Source organism: Rhinolophus sinicus, linkage group LG03, assembly GCF_036562045.2.
Source record: "Rhinolophus sinicus isolate RSC01 linkage group LG03, ASM3656204v1, whole genome shotgun sequence".
In the NCBI taxonomy this organism is placed as follows: Eukaryota; Metazoa; Chordata; class Mammalia; order Chiroptera; family Rhinolophidae; genus Rhinolophus; species Rhinolophus sinicus.
Window position 1 is genome coordinate 7820441 of NC_133753.1, and position 21389 is coordinate 7841829.

General features: G+C 47.8%; 1 protein-coding gene across 1 annotated transcript in view; it reads right to left on the bottom strand.

Annotated features, from left to right (window-relative positions):
- The window catches only part of LG03H14orf132 (linkage group 03 C14orf132 homolog), a 47317-nt gene extending 31919 nt beyond the window's left edge, over window positions 1-15398 (bottom strand). Inside the window, exons 1-2 of the mRNA XM_074326740.1 lie at window positions 15307-15398; window positions 14265-14655 (exon numbers count right to left, since the gene is read on the bottom strand). Coding sequence (XP_074182841.1) covers window positions 14265-14655; window positions 15307-15398 — 483 coding nt within the window. The remainder of the gene's footprint in view (window positions 1-14264; window positions 14656-15306) is intronic.
- Between the last annotated feature and the right edge of the window lie 5991 nt (window positions 15399-21389).

Consider the following 21389-nt stretch of genomic DNA (forward strand, 5'->3'; position numbering starts at 1 on the left):
GCCTCCTGTGTCCCCATCTCAGGTGCTCTCTCCATGACCCTGGGAAATGACTGGAGAGGCTACCATGTGCAAGCAGGCTCTGTGAGGGCACATGGCAGGGCTAGGACCCCAGAAGAGAAGGGTGACCATTCCTTTTGCATGGCCTAAGCAGCTCGGGGGGAGTCAGCCTCCTGAGCTCAGCTAAGGGTGTGATGGGTCCCATTCAGCCCCTGCCACATTCCGATGAAGCTAATCAATGTCAACATTTCCTGGGCACCCATATGGGTGGCTGTTGGGGCACAGAGGTAGGTGGACAGCAGGGGCTGTAGTTTCGTGGTCCTTGGCCACCTTTATGGGAGGTGACAAGGTGTCAAGCCCTGGTGCCATCACTGACCATAACCAGCTATCTACGTGTTCATCTATGCATTCATTACCTGTCCCCACCTGGAGAGCAGGGACTTTAGTGCTTGTTTCCAGTGTGCCCAGTGCCTGGAATGGTATCTGACCCATACTCACTCAGTGCTTATGAAATATTTGAGAAATGAATGGGCCAGAGGGAAGGTGCTCATCCTAGAAAAGTTTCAACCATCCCCATTCATTTTTAAGGAGCAAGAACATTACTGAAGTACAGGATGAGGTACACTGAACTCTGGAAGAGTATTTTAATCATGCCCAAGGGATCCAAAAAGCCCTTATGAATCCCAGATAACCTCCAAGAAGGGTGACTAAGCATTCTGGTTTGCCTGGGTCTGTCCAGGTTTCAGCACTGAAAGTCCTGCATCCTAGGAAATCCCTAGTCCTGGGCAGACCGGGATGGCTTGTCACCTTACATCTGAATCACCGTTTTGACAGTGAAGTCCACAGGTTAAGAGGGGTCAGCCTTCTATCAAACTCAAGTTTCATCAGCTGTCTTCTGCAGAGGTCTTAACCTCCCTGGGCTCCATTCTTCATTTAAACTGGAGACAACTACAGGTTCACACCATGGTCATCATAGACTCACACTATATCATCATAGTTCACACCATAGCACCATAGTTCACACCATGGTCATAGTTCACACCATGGTCATAGTTCACACCATAGTCATCATAAGATCACCCCATAGTATCATAGTTCACATCCTGGTCATAACAGGTTTACATCATGTCATCATAGTTCACACCGTAGTCATCATAGTTCATACCATGGTCATCACAGGTTCACACCATGGGACTATTCAGAGGATAGAACAAAATGCTGCAGTGGAAAGCCTGTGGTCCAGTAAGTAGCAGTCTCCCTGCAGGAGACAGGGGAAGGTGTGGGAGCCTGGGAAGTTTGAGGGACAGGATGGCAGGACTAGGTGTTACCAGTAACTGGTGGCCTCGGGGGAAAGCTATGATCCAGACCCCAGGAGGAAGTGCCCGACAAGCTCATGCAAGACATGGTTTTCTACCCAGCTTTTCTCATGCTTTTGCTGATTCCGTCTATCTCAATTAATTTATTAAATATTTACCAGCTCTGGCCCTGGGCTGGACAGCAGTGCTCCTGACATAAAGGAGGGGGAACCTTTGCCTTCAGGGACCCTCACACAGGAGGGATGCTCTGATGGAGGGCGGGGCGGGGCGGAGGAGGAGGGAGGGAGGGTCACCTGCAGAAGTGCAAGCCTCCCCTCTGCCAGGCCCTTCCCCTCCTGTGGGCCTTGGCCCTCCCTCTGGCGCCAGCCTATCTGTGCTTTGGAACAACTCACTTCAGCCACAATCCACTCAGTCCACACAGGCGCCCGGAAGGAAGACGTGGTTCTGAGGGCGGGGCTGCGGGGGTTTGTGACACAGGACCACGTTTGTTTGGGCCTCACTCCCACTTCAACACTCTGCAGTCCGTCAGCTGCTGCTCAACACCGCTCCCTGGGCCCTGAGCTCAGACCCAGCCTGCTCTGAACCCCTCCTACCCGGGTGGCTTTGGGCCAGCCGCGCAAGCCCTTGGAGCCTCCTCTCTGAGACGGGCATGTGACAGACAGTCCCGCTCTCACAGAGCCCGGCCCTCAGCAGGTGCTGAAGATTCATCTGCCTTTCTGCCCCATCTGTCCCCTGCTCTGCCACCTGAGGGCAGGCTCCTGCCTCCCCTGCCTGCTTGCCTGAGAGCCATGCTCTGTATGTGATGCCTGTTGGCACCATGTTGGTGAGCATGAGAAAGATGACAAGGACAGGCGGTGGCTTCTTTTTGGTTCCTTGACAACCCCCCCCACACACACACACACGCACACACAGCAGAGAGGTGTGTCCGTGGCATGCTGCCTGCATGGCCCAACCTGCACGATTGATTTGGTTATTAGAATCTCCGTGGGGAGGAAAGGATTGGCAGGATGTCAGAAAAGAGGCAGGAGATGCCGGCGGCACTGCCATGGCTCAACGAAGACAGCCAGGGACCCAGGGCGCCCGGAGAGCATATTAGTCACCTCTTTCCGGTCTCCCTCAAAGCCATTGGAAGCCAAATTTTAATGACCTTCTAATCAGCCCCCAGCGCTCTGTGCCGAGGAGATGGATGAGGGGCTGTCGTGGAGTCTGGAGAGGACAAACAGGGTCCCAGCTGTTGGCTGCCACCCCGGTGGGCCTGAGGCTGGAGCAACTTGCTGCCCACCCTCTTGCTTTCATCCTTCTGGGGAATGAGGCTGGCCAGAGCCCAGGCACGTGGGGTGGAAGCCTAAGGGAACACAGCCCCGGTCCCTGAGCTGCCCAACTTCTGGCTGGCGGCACACAGACCTCACATCTGGGTCATCAACTAGCTCTCTTAATGTCTCATGGAACATCCTGTCACAGGACGCCCTGAAGAAACGCAAGTGGAAACGGCGGAGTGGAAAGAAATTCGGTCAGTCCATGCACAGTTTGGTTCTCCCATTCTGGTCTCAGTGACTCACCTGTGAGGTAAGTACACACATTACCCACGTTTTACAGAGTTCAGAAGAGACAGGGAAGTACTGGGGGAGCTCACACAGCTGGGAGGGGAGGCCTTAGGCCAGATTCAGACTCAAGTGTTACATTCCTTGTCCACCGTGGGAGGAAAGGAGGAATGGAAACAGACTTGTGAAAAGCAGCACCGGGCTTAAGAAAATTTTGCTTCCTGACAAGATGGTGCAGCAGCGGCTGGATTTACCTTCCCAACTGAAACAACAAAAAAAGGACAAAATATATGATCGTGGTTTTCAAGATATTAGACATCAGGACATGCTGGGCAGTGACCCTTGAGAAAGAGGACAAACAAGGTGAGCCCTACAATTGCCTCAGTTTACTCCCTGGGCTGTGGAACAAGGAAGAGGAACCCTGGCAGAGGCTGGTGGATTTGCTGATTGAAGAGACAGGACTGAATGTGGGGAGACCAAGGCAGCTGGAGACCACAGGGCAGAGTATGGAGAGGTGAGAGCTGTACAGGGAGAGAATCCTGGAAATCGGCAGAAGGACCACTCAAACATGCAGAGGACTGATGAGTGAATGTGAGTGAGGAAACCACCGACACAGGAAAGAATCACCCCAAAAGATGACAGGGAACAGTGCCTGGCACCCGCACAGGCCAGAAATAGTGCCTGTCTCCACCAGCCATTTTGAAAATCTCATAACGCAGAAGGCATTGGGTGAATACTCAGAACAGCCCTGCCTCAGGAGTGGGAAATAATTACTCAAACTAAAGATGGCTCTGGTCTCACCTGACAAATCTTAAATGCAAGACCCAAATGATCAAATTGTTTCCAAGTGACATAACTGCATCTCAGAACAAAGCTTGAGAATATTTATGGGAGGGGTGGCCGGTTAGCTCAGTTGGTTAGAGCGCGGTGCTCTTAACAACAAGGTTGCCAGTTCGATCCCCAAATGGGCCACTGTGAGCTGCGCCCTCCACAACTAGATTGAAACAACCACTTGACTTGGAGCTGATGAGTCCTGGAAAAACACGCTTAAAATAAATTAAAGTAAAAAAACAAAACAAAACAAAAAAAGAACATTTATGGGAATATGAGAACATCTCCCATCCAAAAAGGTAAAGGTCACAATGTTTGGCACCAAATCAAAACTTATCAGGCTTGCAAAGCAGCAGGAAAGTGTGACCCACAACGAGGAGACAAAGCAATCAACCCAAAGCACCCAGAACTGACCCAGATTTAGAATGAGGAGAGAGGACATGAAAACAGTTCTTATAACTGTATTGCATATGTTCAAAAAGCTAGAGGAAATACTGAACATGTGAAGAAAACTGAAGATATAAAAAAGACCCAAATTAAGCTTCTAGACATGAAAACTACAATGTCTCAGATGATACACTGTATGGGATTACAGAGATCAGCTATCCAAAGAAAACACTGGTGAACTTGAAGACATACCAATATTAACTAACCAAAATGAAACAAACAGAAAAAAGACCAAAAGAAATTAGAAAGCATCAGGGGGCTATGAGACAACTTCAGGCAGCTTAATACATGTGTAAATGATGTCTCAAAGGAGAGCAGAGAGGGAACTGAAAAAAATATGTAAAGAAATAATGACAAACTCATACAACTCAATGGCAAAAACCAAACAATCCAATTGAAAAATGGGCACAGGGCATGAACAGGCATTCTTTTTTCAAAGAAGATATTCAAATGGCCAACAGGTACATGAAAAGGTGCTCAACATCACTAATCATCAGAAAATGCAAATCAAAACAATGAGATACCACCTCACACGTGTTAGAATGACTATCATCAAAAAGACAAGAAAAACCAAGAGTTGATGAGGATGTGGAAAAGAGAGAACCTTTGTGCACTGTTGGTGGGAATGTAAATTGATGCAGCCACTATGAAAAACAGTATGGATATTCAAAACATCAAATTAAAAAATTTAAAAAAGATCTACTGTAATGATCCAGCAATTCCATTTCTGGATAGATATCTGAAGGAAATGAAATCACTATCCTGAACAGATAACTGCACCCCCCACGTTCACTGTAGCATTGATTGCTATACCTAGGACATTGAAACAACCTAAGTGTCCATAGACATGGATAAAGGAAATGTCACACACACACACACACACACACACACACACACACACACACACACACACGGGAATACTATTCAGCCATAAAAAAGAAGGAAATCTTGGCACTTGTGACACCATGGATGGACCTTGAAGGCATGATGCTAAGTGAATAAGTAAGTCAGAGAGAGAAAAACAACTATTGTATGATCTCAACTTATATGTGGAATCTGAAAAAAAGAAATTCAGAAACAGAGACCCATTGGTGGTTGCCAGAGCAGGGGGTGGAGGAATTGGGTGAAGGGAGTCAAAAGGAACAAACTTCCAGTTATAAGAGAGTACGTCCCGGGGATGTAATGTACAGCATGGTGACTATACTTAATAATACTGTAATATATCTGAAAGTTGCTAAGAGAATAGATCTTAAAAGTTCTGGTCACAAGAAAAATAGGATTGTAACTGTGAGGAGATAAATGTTAACTAAATTTATTGTGGTAATCATTTTGCAACCTATACATATGTGAAGGTATCATTATACTGTGCACCTTAAACTTATACAATGTTATATGTGAACTATATCTCAATAAAACTGGGGGGGAAAAGAAAAAATGGCAGAAAAATTTCCTAAGGTAATGAAAAGTATAAACCCACAGATGCAAGAAGCTCCCAAACTGTAAGCACAAGAAACCTGAAGAAAAACCACAATTATAATCAACGTGCTCAATCAGAATCAATAGAGAATTGTAAAAGCAGCGTAAGGGGGGAAAAAGACACAGTATGTTCAGAGGAATAAAATAAGGATGGCAGTGGATTTCTTACTGGAAACAAAGCAAGCAGGAGATGGTGGAGCGATACATTCAAAATGTCGAAAAACAAATGGTCAACCTAGAATTCTATGTCCAGTAAAATATAACTTTCAAAAATAAAAGCCAAAAAAAGATTTTTTTCCCCAGACATACAAAAGCTGAACGAATTCATCACAGCACTGCTGTACTAGTAGAACTGTTCAAGTCTCTTAGAAAGAAAAGAACAAAAAAATACCACATGGAAATATGGATCTATACAAAAGAAAAAAGAACAATGGAAATAACCATCTGGGGAAATATATAAAATTTTTTCTAACAACTTAAATCTCTTTACAAGGTAATTGACTTTTAACAAACATAACAATGTACTATGAGGTTTATAACATGTAAGAAATGAAACGAGTAACAATAATAGCACAAGAGCTGAGAGGGGAGAAATAGAAGTATAGTATTATAAGGTTCTTACACTATATGTAAAGAGAAAAAGTATCACTTGTAGATAGGCTGTGATAAGTTAAAGATATGAACTCGAAATCCTAAAGCAACCACTAAAATAGCAAAACAAAGAGTTATAGCTAATAAGCCAAGAGAAAACATTACAAGGAATAAAAATTTCTCAATTACTCCAAAAAGAAAGCAGCAAATGAGGAAAAAGAAAACAAACAACAGATGGGACCAATCAAAAACAAAACAAAACAACAAGATAGATTTAAACCCAAATATATAAAAAATTATATTAAACATAAATGGTTCAAACATTCCAATCAGAAGGCAGAGATTGTCGGATTAGATTTAAAAGATAAGCTGAAGTGGCACAGAGATCGGGGTTTGAGTCTTTGCTCTGTGCAAAGAGGGCAAGTGACTTTCCCTCTCTAAGCCTTAGTTTCCCCATCTGGAAAATGGATCTTAAAATTGTCTATTCCATGGATCTTATAAGGATTTAGTGAGATTCTGTGCATTGTTCAACACAGGGCCTGCCTGGTAGCCCTAAGCATTTGATGGCAGCTCTGATGGGAAGGTACAGGGACATCAGGAGGGGACAGAACAGGGAAGAAGTGGATAGAGATGGGTTTCCATCATCTCAAGAGTAAGAGGAGCTGGGGTTCAGACTCCCCAATGCAGGGCTGAGCACACAGCAGGTGCTCTATAAACACTCAAGCATTTAATTAGAGACTTGCAATCCACCTCCAGATGCCCCCGTTTCCTTAGCTCTGTGAGATACAATTATTGCAAGTCAAATGGAACGCCTTGGCTCTTAAAACACTACCTAAAAATTTGGTCTACAAGAAGCACTACAGATTTTTACTTCTTCTTTAACTGCTCATTACATCCCTGCAAAAATGTAGCACTATATTCTCTCTCGAGGCAGGTCTAATTAGAATAATAAAATATTTAAATCTTTTAAATGAGAATCTGAAGTACAAGACGGGCCCTCTGGTTAAAAACATTTGGGATAATAGACAATTTGTATTTTAATGGTAATTCTTGCCTTAAGAAAAAGGAGCAGTCTCTGGCTGGGGAAAACATTTTCTAAGTAGCAGATTGCCAGACTCCCTAGAATTCCTTTTTTCTCGGGCTCGGTTCCTCTGGGGAGGGAAAGCTTTTGCTGGTTTCTTGCGGAAACTCTGGATTGATCCTACAGGCCCTGAGTGTAGCTATAACCATTTAGGAGATAACAGAATCGCCTCTTCACACTACCAGATGTCTTTGGTGGGTTTTTTTCTCTCCATGAAAAATGATTAAAATGCAAATTAACTATGAGCCTCGCAAAGTGCAGGGGGAGTGCGGGGTGGAGGAAAGGGGACGGGAGAGGGATGTTGTCTGCATCTCAGCTATGATTAGACCACACATGTTGTCTTCCAGAAAGACCAGCCCAATGTCAGCATAATGTTCCAGGAGTGACCTTGTCCTCCCACCAGCAGGGCCAGTCAAGGTTCTAAGAGCCAGGCTGAGGGGAGAAGTGGGGGAGGGGGTTGGCCTCAGTCCTTAAACACAGGAAAGCTCCTCAGACCTCCCCAGCAGATAGTGATTCCACTATTTTACTAGACCAATTGAACCATGTAAAATTGTTGTTTTGTAGCCCCAAAATGGTCAAATTTCAGCAACTTCTAAGTTCAGCCTAACAAAATCATGGCCTACCTTTTTAGTAATAATTTACTTCTCTCCCGGCCTTGGACGTTTACTGCAAGGTTTTGTCAAACTCTATACACAGCTGACCAGTTAGAGAAAGTACAGTGGCAGCCCCAGGATGAATCCAGCCCACACACCTGCTGTAGGAGGTCTAACCAGTCTCCACAGACGGCCCCATCCATTGCTTCCCTCCCTCTTGGACACACATTCTGCTCCCACATCAAGAGGTGGAACCTGCTCCTCCACCCCTTAAGTCTGGGCCAGCCTTAGCACTTTCTTGCCCAAAAGATTGCAGAATTAGTGCCACTCTGGGACTTTCTTTCACGGCTGGGTGACAAGAAGCTTTGCAACTTCCACCTGGGAATGTTTTTTGGACGAAAGGCAGTGAGAGCTACATGAAAAGTGCAAAGACCCTGAGACCGCCATACTGGCAGGAAGCCCCAGCTGCCCGGAGAAGCACTCCCAGGATGAAATGCCAAGTGGAGAGAGTGGTTACGTGGCACTGGGCTGCCAGATGTGTGTGAAGAAGCCACGCTGGTTGTGTAGATCCAGTCCCAGCTGCTCCAGCTGATGCCACTGGAGCAGAAACAAACTGTCTGAGTCCCGCCCAAATTCTGGTCCCACAATCTTGTGAGCAAAATTAAAATGATTGCTTTATGCTACTAAGTAGCTGAAATAATAAGCCATAAGTAACTGAAACAACTTACATCATGGCTGCTTTGTTTGTTCAAAAATTTTAATTAGGAGCCAAGATTAGAAAATCCAGAATGCATGTAAAAATCAGAATTTTCAGTTTTCTTGAAAACGCAGACGAACCCACACACAATTCTGGGCCTAAGTGTCTGCATGGCACAAGTGAAGAGCTGGAGCCCAGGGATGCTGCACATGCCCCCTCCAGCCAGACCTCTCCTCTCTGAGTCACCACAGCCCCCCCACCCCACTCTGCTCCACTCCATGAGGTCACCTACTTGGCCCCCGTCTCCCGGGCTTCATCTCCCGCTCCCTCCCCACCTGCCCCATATGGCTACTTGCAGCCCCCACCCCCCACAGAACACAGTTTCCAGCCGCATTCCATTTCCAGCCTTTGTGCACGCGGTCCCTCTGCCTGGAATGTCTTCATTCCTCCTCTGTCTCTGTAACAGCTATGCATCCTTCAAACTCAGCTCAATTCAAACTCAGCTCTGGGAGACCCCAGGACCTCCGGAGGTGGGCTGGGTGTCACCTTGGGGTTCCCAGGGCATCTGCATCTACCTCTACCCTGTCACATATCACACGGCAGGGCCTATGACCCCCATCCTCCCCAGTGCTCCAGGTAGGGAGGGCCTGGCACACAGGAAACATTTGCTGAATGACAAGATGAATAGTTCGGTGAGGAAGGCAATTTTGTCCCCATGCCGCAGGTGAAGAAACTGAGGCTCAGGGACGTGATACGGCTACTGCCTAAGAGCAGTGGCCACTAACAAAAGAACTAAGATCCTTATTCTTTTCAGACCCTGCTATGGACTGAATTGTGTCTCCCAAAAAGATATCTTGAACTCCTACCCCCAGTCCTGTGAATGGGACCTCCTTTGAAAACTTTGAGACATTACCCCGGGATGTCTGCCGGGGTAATCAAGTTAAGATGAGGTCATTAGGGTGGGCCCTGATCCAGAATGACCAGGGCCCTGATAAGAAAAGGATAAGACACAGAGAGACACAGGAAGAGTGCCACGTGACGACCGAGGCAGAGACAAGTGATGTATCTGTGAGCCCAGACCAGCAAGGATTGTAGGCAACACCCTGGAGCTGAGAAGCACGGAACAGATTCTCCCGGGAGCCTTCAGAGACCACAGCCTTGCCGCCCCGTGAGTTTAGATTTCTCGCCTGCAGAACTGGGACAGATTGAATTTCTCTTGTGTTAAGCCACCCAGTTTGCAGTCATTTGTTACAGCAGCCTTAGGAAATGAACGCAAGTCCTCTTCTAGGACTTATTTTAAAATGTACGTACACACAACATTCTGTCGAGGGTCGACGGTTCCCTGAAGCTGATGCGTGGGGGTCCCTGGGCGCCCCCCCACCCCCCATCACCTGGCTGCCCTGTGATGTGGTGTGCTGCCGTGCAGGAAAGCCTTGTGTCAGCAGACAGGGCTCCCCACCTGGCTCCTGGACCTGTCGGCCCAGCCACCCTGACTGCACTTCCTCCCTGTCTGTCCCATGGGAATAATAAAGGCACCCACCCCAACTACAGGTTTCCCACCTGTAGCAGGTGTGGTCTGGCGGAGGGGAGCACCTCAATTGTGAAGCAAGTTCCCAGGTTAGATTCTTCTGGGGCTCACTATTTTAAGTTGCTGAATTGATACTGGAGTGATTTCCAGGGACCACATGACTTTTGTGACCTAAAAGGGACCAGAGAGCCAAGCATCCGTCCCATCTAGAGAAGGGGAAGGGGATAGCCCTACAGTGTGGCTTTAAGCTCCGGGTCTCAACCTTAACCACACACTGGAATCAACTAGGGGAAAAAAAGAAAACACTGGTGCCCCCAGGCCCTTACTCTGATGGGAGTGTCTAGGGTGGGACCCGGGCAGCAGGACTCTTCAAAGCTCCCAGGTGATTCTAACGGCAGTAACATCTGAGAACTAGTGGGTTTAGACTAGTCACTGGCTGGACAGTGCAAGGCAAAAAAAAAGAAAAAAGAAAAAATTGAAAAAAAAGACTGAGCTCTTAAGCCATGGACGTGCTTGTTCAACAGGGCGCGACAACCTAGGAAAATGGGGACAGGAGCTGCTGGTTCCGCTGCATCATGTCATGCGCTGGCCCAGCACACAGGGGGCTCCTTAAGTGTTCATCCCCTTCTGCAGTACAGACGTCTCAGGGTCTCTGCATCTCTAGCATGATGCTGGACTTCCTTCAGAGCAAGCATTCCAAGAGTCACAGGGGAAGCTGCAGGCTTCTTTTAAACTAATCTCAGAAGTCCCAGGGTGTCACTTACACTGCATTCTCTTGGTCAACAAAGTCAGTCATAGATTTAAGTCATAGATTTAAGTCAGCCTAGATTGAAGGGGAGGCGGTATCAGATTTGCCTCCTGATGTGGGGGCCAGCATGCTCGTCCAGGAGGGAGGGAAGGAATGGATGGGGCCGTCTGTGGAGATGGGCGACCCCACCACTGACACAGGGATTTGGGACTCAGTCCTCAGTCTGTGAGTCTCCAGCCCCCTGGGGGTCTGGGTAGCCTTGCCCTCCTGGCCTCCTCTGGCTAGAGAAAGGGATACTTCTGTTCACTGCCCTAGCCCCCAGCCTCCAGGGACCCAGGGACTGTGCAGAGGGGCCTGGGGTGTTTCCAGGGTGGAGGAAAAGGCGGCTGAGCACCTCCAAGGCTCAGTGTGAGGTGGGAGTCCATGAACTGAGTTGTCCTCAGCCTCTGCAGCGTCCTCTGCCTCTTCTCAGCCGTGACACACAGCCCTGTGTCCTACACCACGGCCTATCTGCCTAAGAGGATTTGCCGGGTGACTGATGTCTACCTTGTACATCCAAGAAAGGTGTCTTTGTAATGCTTAGCTTCCGAGAGGGCAATCTTTCTTATAGCCTCTGCGTCTTTTAAAGCCATGGCTGGGCATCACACTTCACAACACTCCAAAGAAGAGGGATGGATGCGGGGGTCACAAAGACCTGGTTTCTTTCACTCAATCAGGCAGGTGTGCACTCCTGACTCCACCCACCCTCCAGCTTCTGTCCTTTACTGGGGCTGGGGTTTCCGAGCCGCGGCTCCAGGCGTAAACCATTTCTTCTTCCCTGACCTGCAATGGCTCCCACTGCCTACGGACTAAAGTGACCTTCTCATCCCCAGCAGGCAGCACCTTCTGTAACTGGCCCTGGCCTCTGTCCCTGCTCACCCTCCGGCTCTGGGCCTCCCTCCTCCATGCTTCTGCCTAGAATGCCTTCATGTCCAGGCCCACCAGAGGACACCTGCCTGTTCTCATCCATCAGAAAGCACCTCCATCCTCAAAGTCCGGATGATGACAGGTGTTCGGAAGGACAGCATCTGACACCTCACATTCACTGTCTTTTCCTGTGAATGTCTTTTCGCACAGACATCTTCTCACCCTCATCTAATCAGCTAACAGATATTTGTGGAGGACATACGACGTGCAGCCACCTTGGTCGCCCCTGATGAGAATGGCCTGGCTTATTATTTTTCCAACACTGTGTGAGCACCCAGAAAGAAAATCTGCATCCCATTCAACTCTGTCCCCCAGCATTCCCATCCCTATGCCTGGCACGGAGCTTGGCACAAGGCAGGGAGGTACTCAACATTTGCTGAAGGGGACGGAGACACTACCATTTCTCTATCAAACTGCCCACTGCTGATGTATGGGGACGGTGACTCGGTCCCACACACCGGGTGGTCACTGCACACTCGAGCATGTGCGGAGCCTTTACTTTGGCCAAAGCACTGCGAATGCTCCAGATAAAGGAGTAAAAGTTCCCGCCCCTGTGGGGAGAAGAGAGACAGGACAACCCCAGAAAGCAACCATTAGAACACAACACACCATGGAAAGACCACTTCCCAGGGTTAGAGGGAGAGATGAGTCATCTTGAAATATGTCTGCCCTGACCCTTACATTGTGGCTTCAGGGTGAAGCAATAAGGTGGAAATCTGAAACCCAGTTCCCCTCCTTACTAATGGTGTGTCTGTCCTGGGCAAATTATTTAATCTCATTGAAGTCTGATATCCTGATCTGTAAAATGAGGATAACAGCACCTAGGTCACAGACTTGTAAGGGTTTACTGTAATAAAGTGTGCAACTACCCAGTGTCCGGCACATAGCAGGTGCTCAATAAACCTTAGTATCTCTCCCCATTGGATGGCACTTCATATTTCTGTTCCTATAGGTGCTAAAAGCTCTATGTTTATCTAGTCGAGTTGCCATAGCAACTCGTAATGGTCCAGCCAGCCTCAGGCTGAGCAGAGATCAATTTTTTAACCACAGAACTCCAGCTGTTCTGTGGGACCCAGAGAGCAAGGCAGACAGACATTGTGTGAGTTGCTCTCCCCTCTAGAAATAAATTTGGCAAAGCCTCCTTGGTTACTGTGTAGCTAAAGTCACCACTATTTAAAATGATGCCCGCATCACCATATTTATAAACATGGGTTTAAGAACAGGAAGCTGAAAAATTAGGCCAAAAAAGGCCAGCGTTGCTCTGGGAGCAATTAGCATTATAGAAAACGTGTTAAGAGGCTGCCAAGAGCTGGATCTGGGTTCCCAGAAGCCAACCTGGGGATTCTGCACCCTTTCCTGCCTGCAGCTGGGGACTCACCATCCACATAGCCTGGGTTTTGCTGTTACCTTTTAAACAGGCTTCCACCACAGTGAAGGGGGGAGAGGGAGTAAGGAAACATGTCTCTTCAAACTCCATTCCCTGGAAAATGAAACAGCAGCAAGTGGGGCCCTTGCCACACACCCAGCGGGGAAGGGAACCTCAGTGGACTTCCTACCTCTGGGCTCCGAACATAACCAACCCCACAGAAGGTGCAGTGTCTGAATTTGGTACACTGGGACCAGATACTCTCTCAGACCAAATGCAGCCTCTCCCTGGGCACAGACTTCGATCAGCACGGGGTCCGCCCAAAGGCCACAGAAAGCCCGAGAAAGCGGTGTGAGCCTTTGTTCTGGTTCAAGAGAGTTAAGTCACGGAAACATAGATCACTCAACCTCAGAATTCAAGGGGATTCTCGTGGAGCAACGATCAAGCGATGAGAGGTCATCTGTTTTCCCGGACGTTGGGAACCTGTTTTTTGTCGAGGGAAGAGTTATGGTCGCGCTGTCACAGATGGCTACAGACTCAGCACAAAGCAAAACAAGATAAAACTATCGCTACGCTCTGCGTTTGCCTGGTCACAAAGCGAGTCTACTGCTTTGCTCCGGCTGTGGTCTCCGCTTAACGAGAAGAAAAGCAAGATGCGGGTGCAAGTGACAGATTACCTGGGGCTTCGGGAAGATACAGAATGGGGAAGAGCGAGGTTGCCCGCCCACCCGGGTTAGCAGCATCTGGACTGCCCGGCCTGGAGGCTCCCGAGGGGAACAGCAGGTGGGGGATGGGCAGGGAAGGGGCGACTCGCACTGCCCAGGCCCCTTGCAGCCTGGAAAAAAGCCAACCCAATGAACTCAGGGCGCATGGCCCGCCCCACCACCGGGGAGCTGAGCTCGCCACCTCCGACGCGCGCACCAGGTGGGTATGCGTGGGCTGGGGACAAAAGACTGGGGTGTGCATCCCCGGCCGGCGTCACCGCGGGGCCGGAACCCTCCCGGCGTGCCCAGCCTAGGAAGGGAGGCAGGGACAGTGACCCCGAACCCGCCCAAACCGGGGCGCGCACGGAAGGCGCTCGGTTACCTGCGCGGCCATAAAGGAGAGATCCATGGTGTCACTGCTGCCGCGGCTGCTGCAGCCGCCGGCGCTCGAGTCCTCGCTGCTGCTGCTGCTGCTGCTGGTCCAGCCGCTCGCACAGCTGGCCGGGAGCGGGTGGAGCAGTGAGCAGGAGTCCCCGAACCCTGCCGCTGCGGCGCCGACCTCAGCAGCCCCGACGCGGTGGCGCTTCTCCAGCAAGATCCGCGCGCTCCGCTGGCTCACAGCTCTCGCCTCCAGACAGCTACCCGGAGGACGACCCGGAGTGCGCGAGCCGGGCGGGGCCGGGCTCCCGGGACCGAGCGCCCCTCCACGTGACCACTCCCAGCCCCACCCCCGAGGGTGGGGCCGGCAGAACCCCAGAGCACTCACAATCTGCCTGCGTGGGCAGGATGGGGAACCTGAAGCCCGAGGCCGCCCAGCTGGTCAGTGCTGGAACCAGCCTTGAACCCAAGTCCAGGGGTCTTAGCATCCCCTCCCGGTGCTTTGGGGCCCAGCTCCCCAGGGACGGCGAGCAGGGCTTTCGCGGGGCTGGCATGCCTTGCTCCCTGGTCTGAGGATGAGGGTCAGGGTGGCCAGGCTTTCTGCGCCAACTCACTGCCCAGAGTCCGAAGTGCTCCGAGCTCTGCAACTGGGCAGAAGGAGGTTTAAATCTCAGCTCTGCTCTGTTGTGTGGCTTGGGCAAGGTAGGTTTTGTCATCTGTAACATGAAGAAAACAACTTGAGAATTAAATGGGATCATATAGTTGGTATGTAGTGTCTTCAAGAAATGTGAGTTCTAACATGGCTGATAACAGCATAGTGTGCAGCTTGTACAACTGGTACCATGTCTCTGTTATGATCTTCCCTTGCTTCAAACGAGTGTCCCAAATTGTGCAGACGCCATAGTGAGGACATCAGCAGAGATGCTCAAAGGAGCCTGTTCCCGTGTCTGTGTGTGTGTGTGTGTGTGTGTGTGTGTTGACACCCAGACTTGGTGGCTAGTCTACAGAAGAGCAGATGGGAGCTTTGCCCTTCTCTGAGGGCTTACCGGTAGGTTTGGGTTTTGCTCTGACAGGTCTCATTACTTGGTTCTGCTTGGTGATTTGGTGTTCCTCCCAGGATCTTCTCACCTATGGTCATCATGAGCCTCTAGACAGCCTGTGAGAAGGCGCCCAGGCAGTCTCAAGCTTTCTCAAGGGCAAGTAAGCTGTGGCCCAGAGATGAAGGGGTTTATTCAAGGTCATCGGCAGCTAGGAGCCCAGCAGGGGCTATTGGAATGGGACTTACTGACTTAGAGGCTGCGTGTTTGTGTTCCCCACAAAATCCGTGTGTTGAAACCGTAATCCCCAATGTGACAGTAATCGGAGATGGGACTTTTGAGAAGAAATGAATTCATGAGGGGAGGAGCTCTCAGGGTGGGGTTAGTGCCCTCATAAGAAGAGACATGAGAACAGAAGATTTTAGTTTTCATGTAGTCAAAGTTTTATTAGTATTTTCCTCTATAGATAACTCTTGTTAAGAAATCCTTTCCCAACTTGAGACCACAAAGATAGTCACCTGTGGTTTTTTGTTGTTGTTTTTTTCGTATTTAAGCCTTTTGTAATTCATATGGATTTTTCCCATATGAATAATCAACATCCCAGCCCCTTTATTGGCCGTTCCATCCCACTGCTGGGGGTTGATTCACAGCACCAAATTTGTTATAGATTTCCCTCTAGGTGTGGCTCTGTCTCCCTGTTGTCTATGCTGTTCCACTGCTCGTTCATCTCTCCCTGCATTAATCCTATGCTGATTTGGTTGCCATGATGGTTAATTTTATGTGTCAACTTGACTGGGCCACAGGACGCCCAGATAGCTAGTTAAACATTATTTCTGGATTTGCCCATGAGGGCGTTTCTAGAAGAGATGACCCTTTGAATCGGTATACGGAGCAAAGCAGATGGCCCTTTCCACTGTGGGTGGGGACGATCCAACACCCTGAGGGCCTGAAGAGAACAAAAAGGAGCTGGAAGGCTGAATTCTCCCTCTGCCAGACCGCTTGCACTATTTTAAGTTTGGATGAAATCTAATTTATCACTGTTTACTTTTCTGGATTGTACTTAGGGTGCCAGCTCTAAGAACTCTTTGCCTAGCCCTAGATCCTGACCATTTCCTCCTAGGTTTTCTTCTAAAATATTGATAGGTTTATGTTTTACATGTAAGTCCATTTTGAGTTCCTTTTTATATCAGGTGTGAGACTTCTGTAGAAGTTCCTATTTTGCGTATGGACTGTGTGTCGAAAAGACTATCTTTCCTGCACTGAATTGCTTTTACACTCTTGTCAAAATCAGTCGGGTGTTTGTGTGAGTCTGTTTCTGGGTTCTTTACTCTGTCCCATTGACCTATGGGTCTCTCCCTTTGCTGATACCACCTACCCTACTAATAGAGTACTGACTACTCTATCTAGATGCTAAGTCTTGAAATTGCGTAGACAGAGTCCTCTCACTTTATTCTTCTTTTTCAGAAGTGTGTTACCTATTCCAGTTCTGTTTTGTCTTTCTATATAAATTTTAGAATAATTTTGTGTGTACCTACAAAAAATTCTGCCGGGCTGGAATTATGTTAAATTTACGTATCAAGCTGGGGAGAAATCACATCTTTACTATGTGAGTCTTTCAATCCATGAAGACAGCGTGTCTGTCGATTTATGTCCATCCTCTGAGTTTTTTTCACCAGCATTGTGTAGTTTGTAGCATACAAGCCTTGGGCATGTCTGTTAAGTTCATAACTAAGTATTTTTCTTTCTTCTTTTTTTCCCCCTTTTTTAGTGATTGTAAAAGTGCACTTTTAATTTTGGTGTCTATATGTTCATCACTAGTATAGTCGCCCCCCCCCCCCCATCCACAGTTTCTCTTTTCTTGGTTTCAGTTACCTAGGGTCAACCATTGCCCAAAAATATTAAATGGAAAATTCCAGAAGTAAAGAATTCATAAGTTTTCAAATGCACGCCATTCTGAGTAGCGTGATGAAATCTTGCACCATCCTGCTTGGTCTCGTCCGGGACATGAATCGTTCCTTTGTGTGCTCCCCGCCCGTCAGTCACACAGTAGCTGTGTTGGTTATCAGATTGGCTGTCGCAGTATCACAGTACTTGTGTTCATGGAACCCTTATTTAATTAATAATGGCCCCAAAGCACAATAGTAGTGATGCTAGCAATTCGGATGTGCCTAAGAGAAGGCTTCAAGTGGAAAGGTATGTATAAGTGTAAGAAAAAAACATGGTATACATACTCGTACATAGGGTTCAGTACTATCTGTGGTTTCAGGCATATACTTGGGGGCCTTGGGACATATCCCCCGTGGATAGGGGGGGGACTACTATCTGTAGAAATATCATTTATTGTATCTGTCTTGCATCCTGTGGTCTAGAATTTATTTCCTTGCCTTGCCTTATTGCAATGACCAGAATTTCTAGCACTAGGTTGAATACGAGTGGCGAGAGCAGACATCCGTGTTTCATTTGCTTCTCATGAGGACCCTGGGTGGCAGGCAAGACAAGGATGAAGGCTAGACCTACACGAGGTGGCTCAACTGGAAAGCAGAGCTCTCGGTCCTGCAGCCCTCACTGCCCATGTGATGATGGAGTGGATGCCTCTAGAAGGTTCTCTGCAGACAAAGGGCCTGTACAGTCCCCCGCCTGACAGTCCGGCCGTCCCCATGGGAACCCAGACCTGTCCCAGGACTCGGCCATGATGAAAAAGAGAGACAGGACAGGAGGCGAGCTGAGGATGTCTGTTTTGTTTTTCAGTTTTAAACCCAAACCTCCCTGAGTGGCACCTTGCAGTCAAGGCCTGCATCTAGCTGTGTGTCCTTGGACAAGTCGCTGCTGTTCTCCAGGCCCCATTCCACTCATCTGTAAAAGAAGGGGCAGACATGGACCCACTAGGGCGCTATTTTCGAGTCCATTTTTAATGCCCATCCATTCCTGGTGGTGAACAGAACTACCATGTTTCCCCGAAAATGAGACCTACCCCGAAAATAAGCCCCAGTTAAGATCGTCAGCCAAATGGATGCATTAGTACGTTATGACGATGTTCCAGAAGAAGATGACATGCCTGTATTTGAATAAATGTAGATTGTTGTACATGAAAAAAATAAGACATCCCCTGAAAATATGCCCTAATGCGTCTTTTGGAGCAAAAATTAATATAAGACCCAGTCTTATTTTCAGGGAAATACGTTATTTAATCCCAATGTCCTTGAAGAAAGAAAATATATTATGTCAGTTACCACTTTCAGTGACGAGGAGGAGGATGAGAGGATTTAAAAAGTTGTCAACAAACACTGGAATCGAGGTATTTTTAAATCACTGTACTGATATACAATAGACGTAAATGTAACCATTTTACAGATGCAGGTTGAAGAGTCTTGACACAAATATACACCCGTGTGACCATAACTACAATCAAGAGAGAGCACATACCACTCACCCCTAAAATTCCCTCTAGTGCCTTTGCAGTCAACCTGCATCCCCACCTCCAGCCTCAGGTTTCTGTCCTACAGGTCATCCAACCACTGCTCAGGTAGGAATCTGTAAGTGCAGACTAGATTTGTCTTTGCTAGATTTTCCCATAGATGGAAGCATATGGAACGTGCTCTTTTCTTTGGCTTCTTTTGTTCAGCATGATGTTTTTGAGAATCATTCATACTGTTGCACAGATGGGTAGTTCTGTTTTTATTGTGGAATCGTGTTCTGTTCTATGGATGCACCGCATTGGTTTCCCCATTCTTCTGTCGATAGACATTTGGGTTGTTTCCAAGTTTGGGGAATGAATGAATGAATGAATGAATGAATGAAGTTCCTATGGACCTTTGTGTCCAAGTCTTTGTATAGACATTTTGTGTTCATTTTCTTGGCTAAAAACCTTGGCGTGGAATAGCTTGGTTGTATGTTTATAAGAAATTGCCAAACTGTTTAGAAAGGGTTTGTATACTTTTCATTCCCACCAACAGTGTATGAGAATTCCAGTTGTTTCAGATTCTCACCAACAATCGGTATTTTCATGGTTTTGAATTTAGCTGATCTAGTGGGTGTAAACTGGTACTTAATTATGGTTTAAGCGTACATTTCCCTGATGACTGACAATGGTGAACATCTCTGCTACTTGCCATTCTTCATTGCCATTTGTGTATTTTCTTTTCTGAAGGGTCTGTTCCAATCTTTTGCCATTAAAAAAAACTGGATCAGTTGTCTTTTTATTATTGAGTTGTAAGAGTTGTTCATGTGTTTTGGATACAAGTTCTCTGTCAGATATGTGTACTGCCAATATTTTCTCTCAGTCTGTGGCTTTTTTCATTTTCTTAATGGTGTTTTTCACAAAATGTTCTTAGTTGTGATAAAATCCAACTGATCTTATTTTCTTTTATGATTCATGCTTTTTGTGACCTAAGAAATCTTTGCCTATCTCAAGGTCACGAAGACGTTTTCTTCCTTTTTCCCCCAGAAATTTTATAGTTACAGCTCTTATGTTTAGGTCTGTCACCTATTTTTGTTTTTATATATGGTGTGAAGTAAAGGTTGTGGTTCTTTTTTTGTTTTTCATTTATTTATTTATTTTATTTATTTATTTTTTTTGCTTTGCCAAATGGATGTCAGATTGTGCCAGCACCGTTTATTGTAATGACTTCTCCTTTTTCCATTGAATGACCCAGGACTAAGACTAGATTTAAGGGGACACAGTATTTAAAGTGGCACACACACTGTCTCTGCACTTGTGCGACCCTGAGTGTGCGTGTCTCCTTAAATTTTGATACCTAGGTACTTTGGGATCAAATTTTGATGCTGGCCCCACCCACCGAGCAGTAACCACCTCACAGACATGTACATTAGAAATATCGCTCTCCTTTCTTTAGCTGTCCCTGGGTGACCTCATCCGGGTATGTACTGAGCCAATGAGGACGTGCAGACCTCCGTCCTGAGCTCCAGACGGGCATATCCGTCTGTCTACTCAGCACCTTTTCCTGGGTGGCTAATGGCATCTCACATTTAACTTGGCCAGCACTGAGCTATGAGTCCCCGCTTCCACCTGACTGTATCACAGCAGATAATGATACTTCCCAGGTCCTCCATGTACACTTTTGCACATTGCACGCTGCACATGGGCGCCTGGCAGAGCGGCAGGCAAGGGTAAATCCCAGCCATGCTCCTTTCATGGAATCCTGTGCTCAGGTGAGGGGCTGTGTCTGTCCAGAGGAAGGGCTGCCTTTGCTTATTCCCCAAAGGCCTCACAAGGGCCAGTAGATCCAGGCATTATCCTTCTGTCTCCATGACACCCACTCTCAGCTCTCTAACCCTATTGTTTACTGTGCTCTGGCCACATGGCGCTTCTTTCCTGGCAGGAGCACAGAAATACACTTCCCTTCAGGGGTGTAGTCTTTGCTGTTCCTTCTGCTTGAATGCTCGTCCTCTACCCTCTTTCTTTTGATGGTTCAGCTTTCATTTCAAAAGTCATCTCCTCCAGGAGGCCTTCCCTAGCTAAAGTAGCCTGTCTATAAAAGAAAACGCACCGGATTTTATTTTTTCCTTAGCATTCCTCCATTTTTGAGTTTACTTATTTGGTGGGAGAGGCAGTCTGCCATGGGCTCTGAGCGTCCCGGGTTTTGAACGATCTGCATGCTCTCGGTCTTGGCAGCATGGCCAGGGGACAGAGGAGGGGATGCATCTTTGTACAGTACATTCAGAGGATCTGAGTTTCAGGGACAATCTTCAGGCTGCTGTGATGCCAAGTACTGGATACATAATTCATGTGTGCAGAGAACGTTGCATCCTGTGAGGGGGGGCATTCTGTTCTTTCAAAGGTTCTCAGTCTGAGGTCACAGCAGGGGGACCTGACCCTGTCAGTGAGCCTCATCTGGGCCCCAGATGGAGGGGGCAGAGGTCCACAGAGACCCTGGGGCGGGGGATGCCCTCCCTTCCTGGGAGGCCCTTAAAAGGATTTAAGAATTCATGAGATGCTCACTGAGCGACCTGATAAATTCTTCAAGGCACATCATTGGGGTGGGGGTGGCCCAGCACCGACTTCTCTCTCTAGCAGGCAGCCAAAATTGAGGGCAGCAGTGGGGACAGCAAAATGCACAGGAAATCCTGCTGCC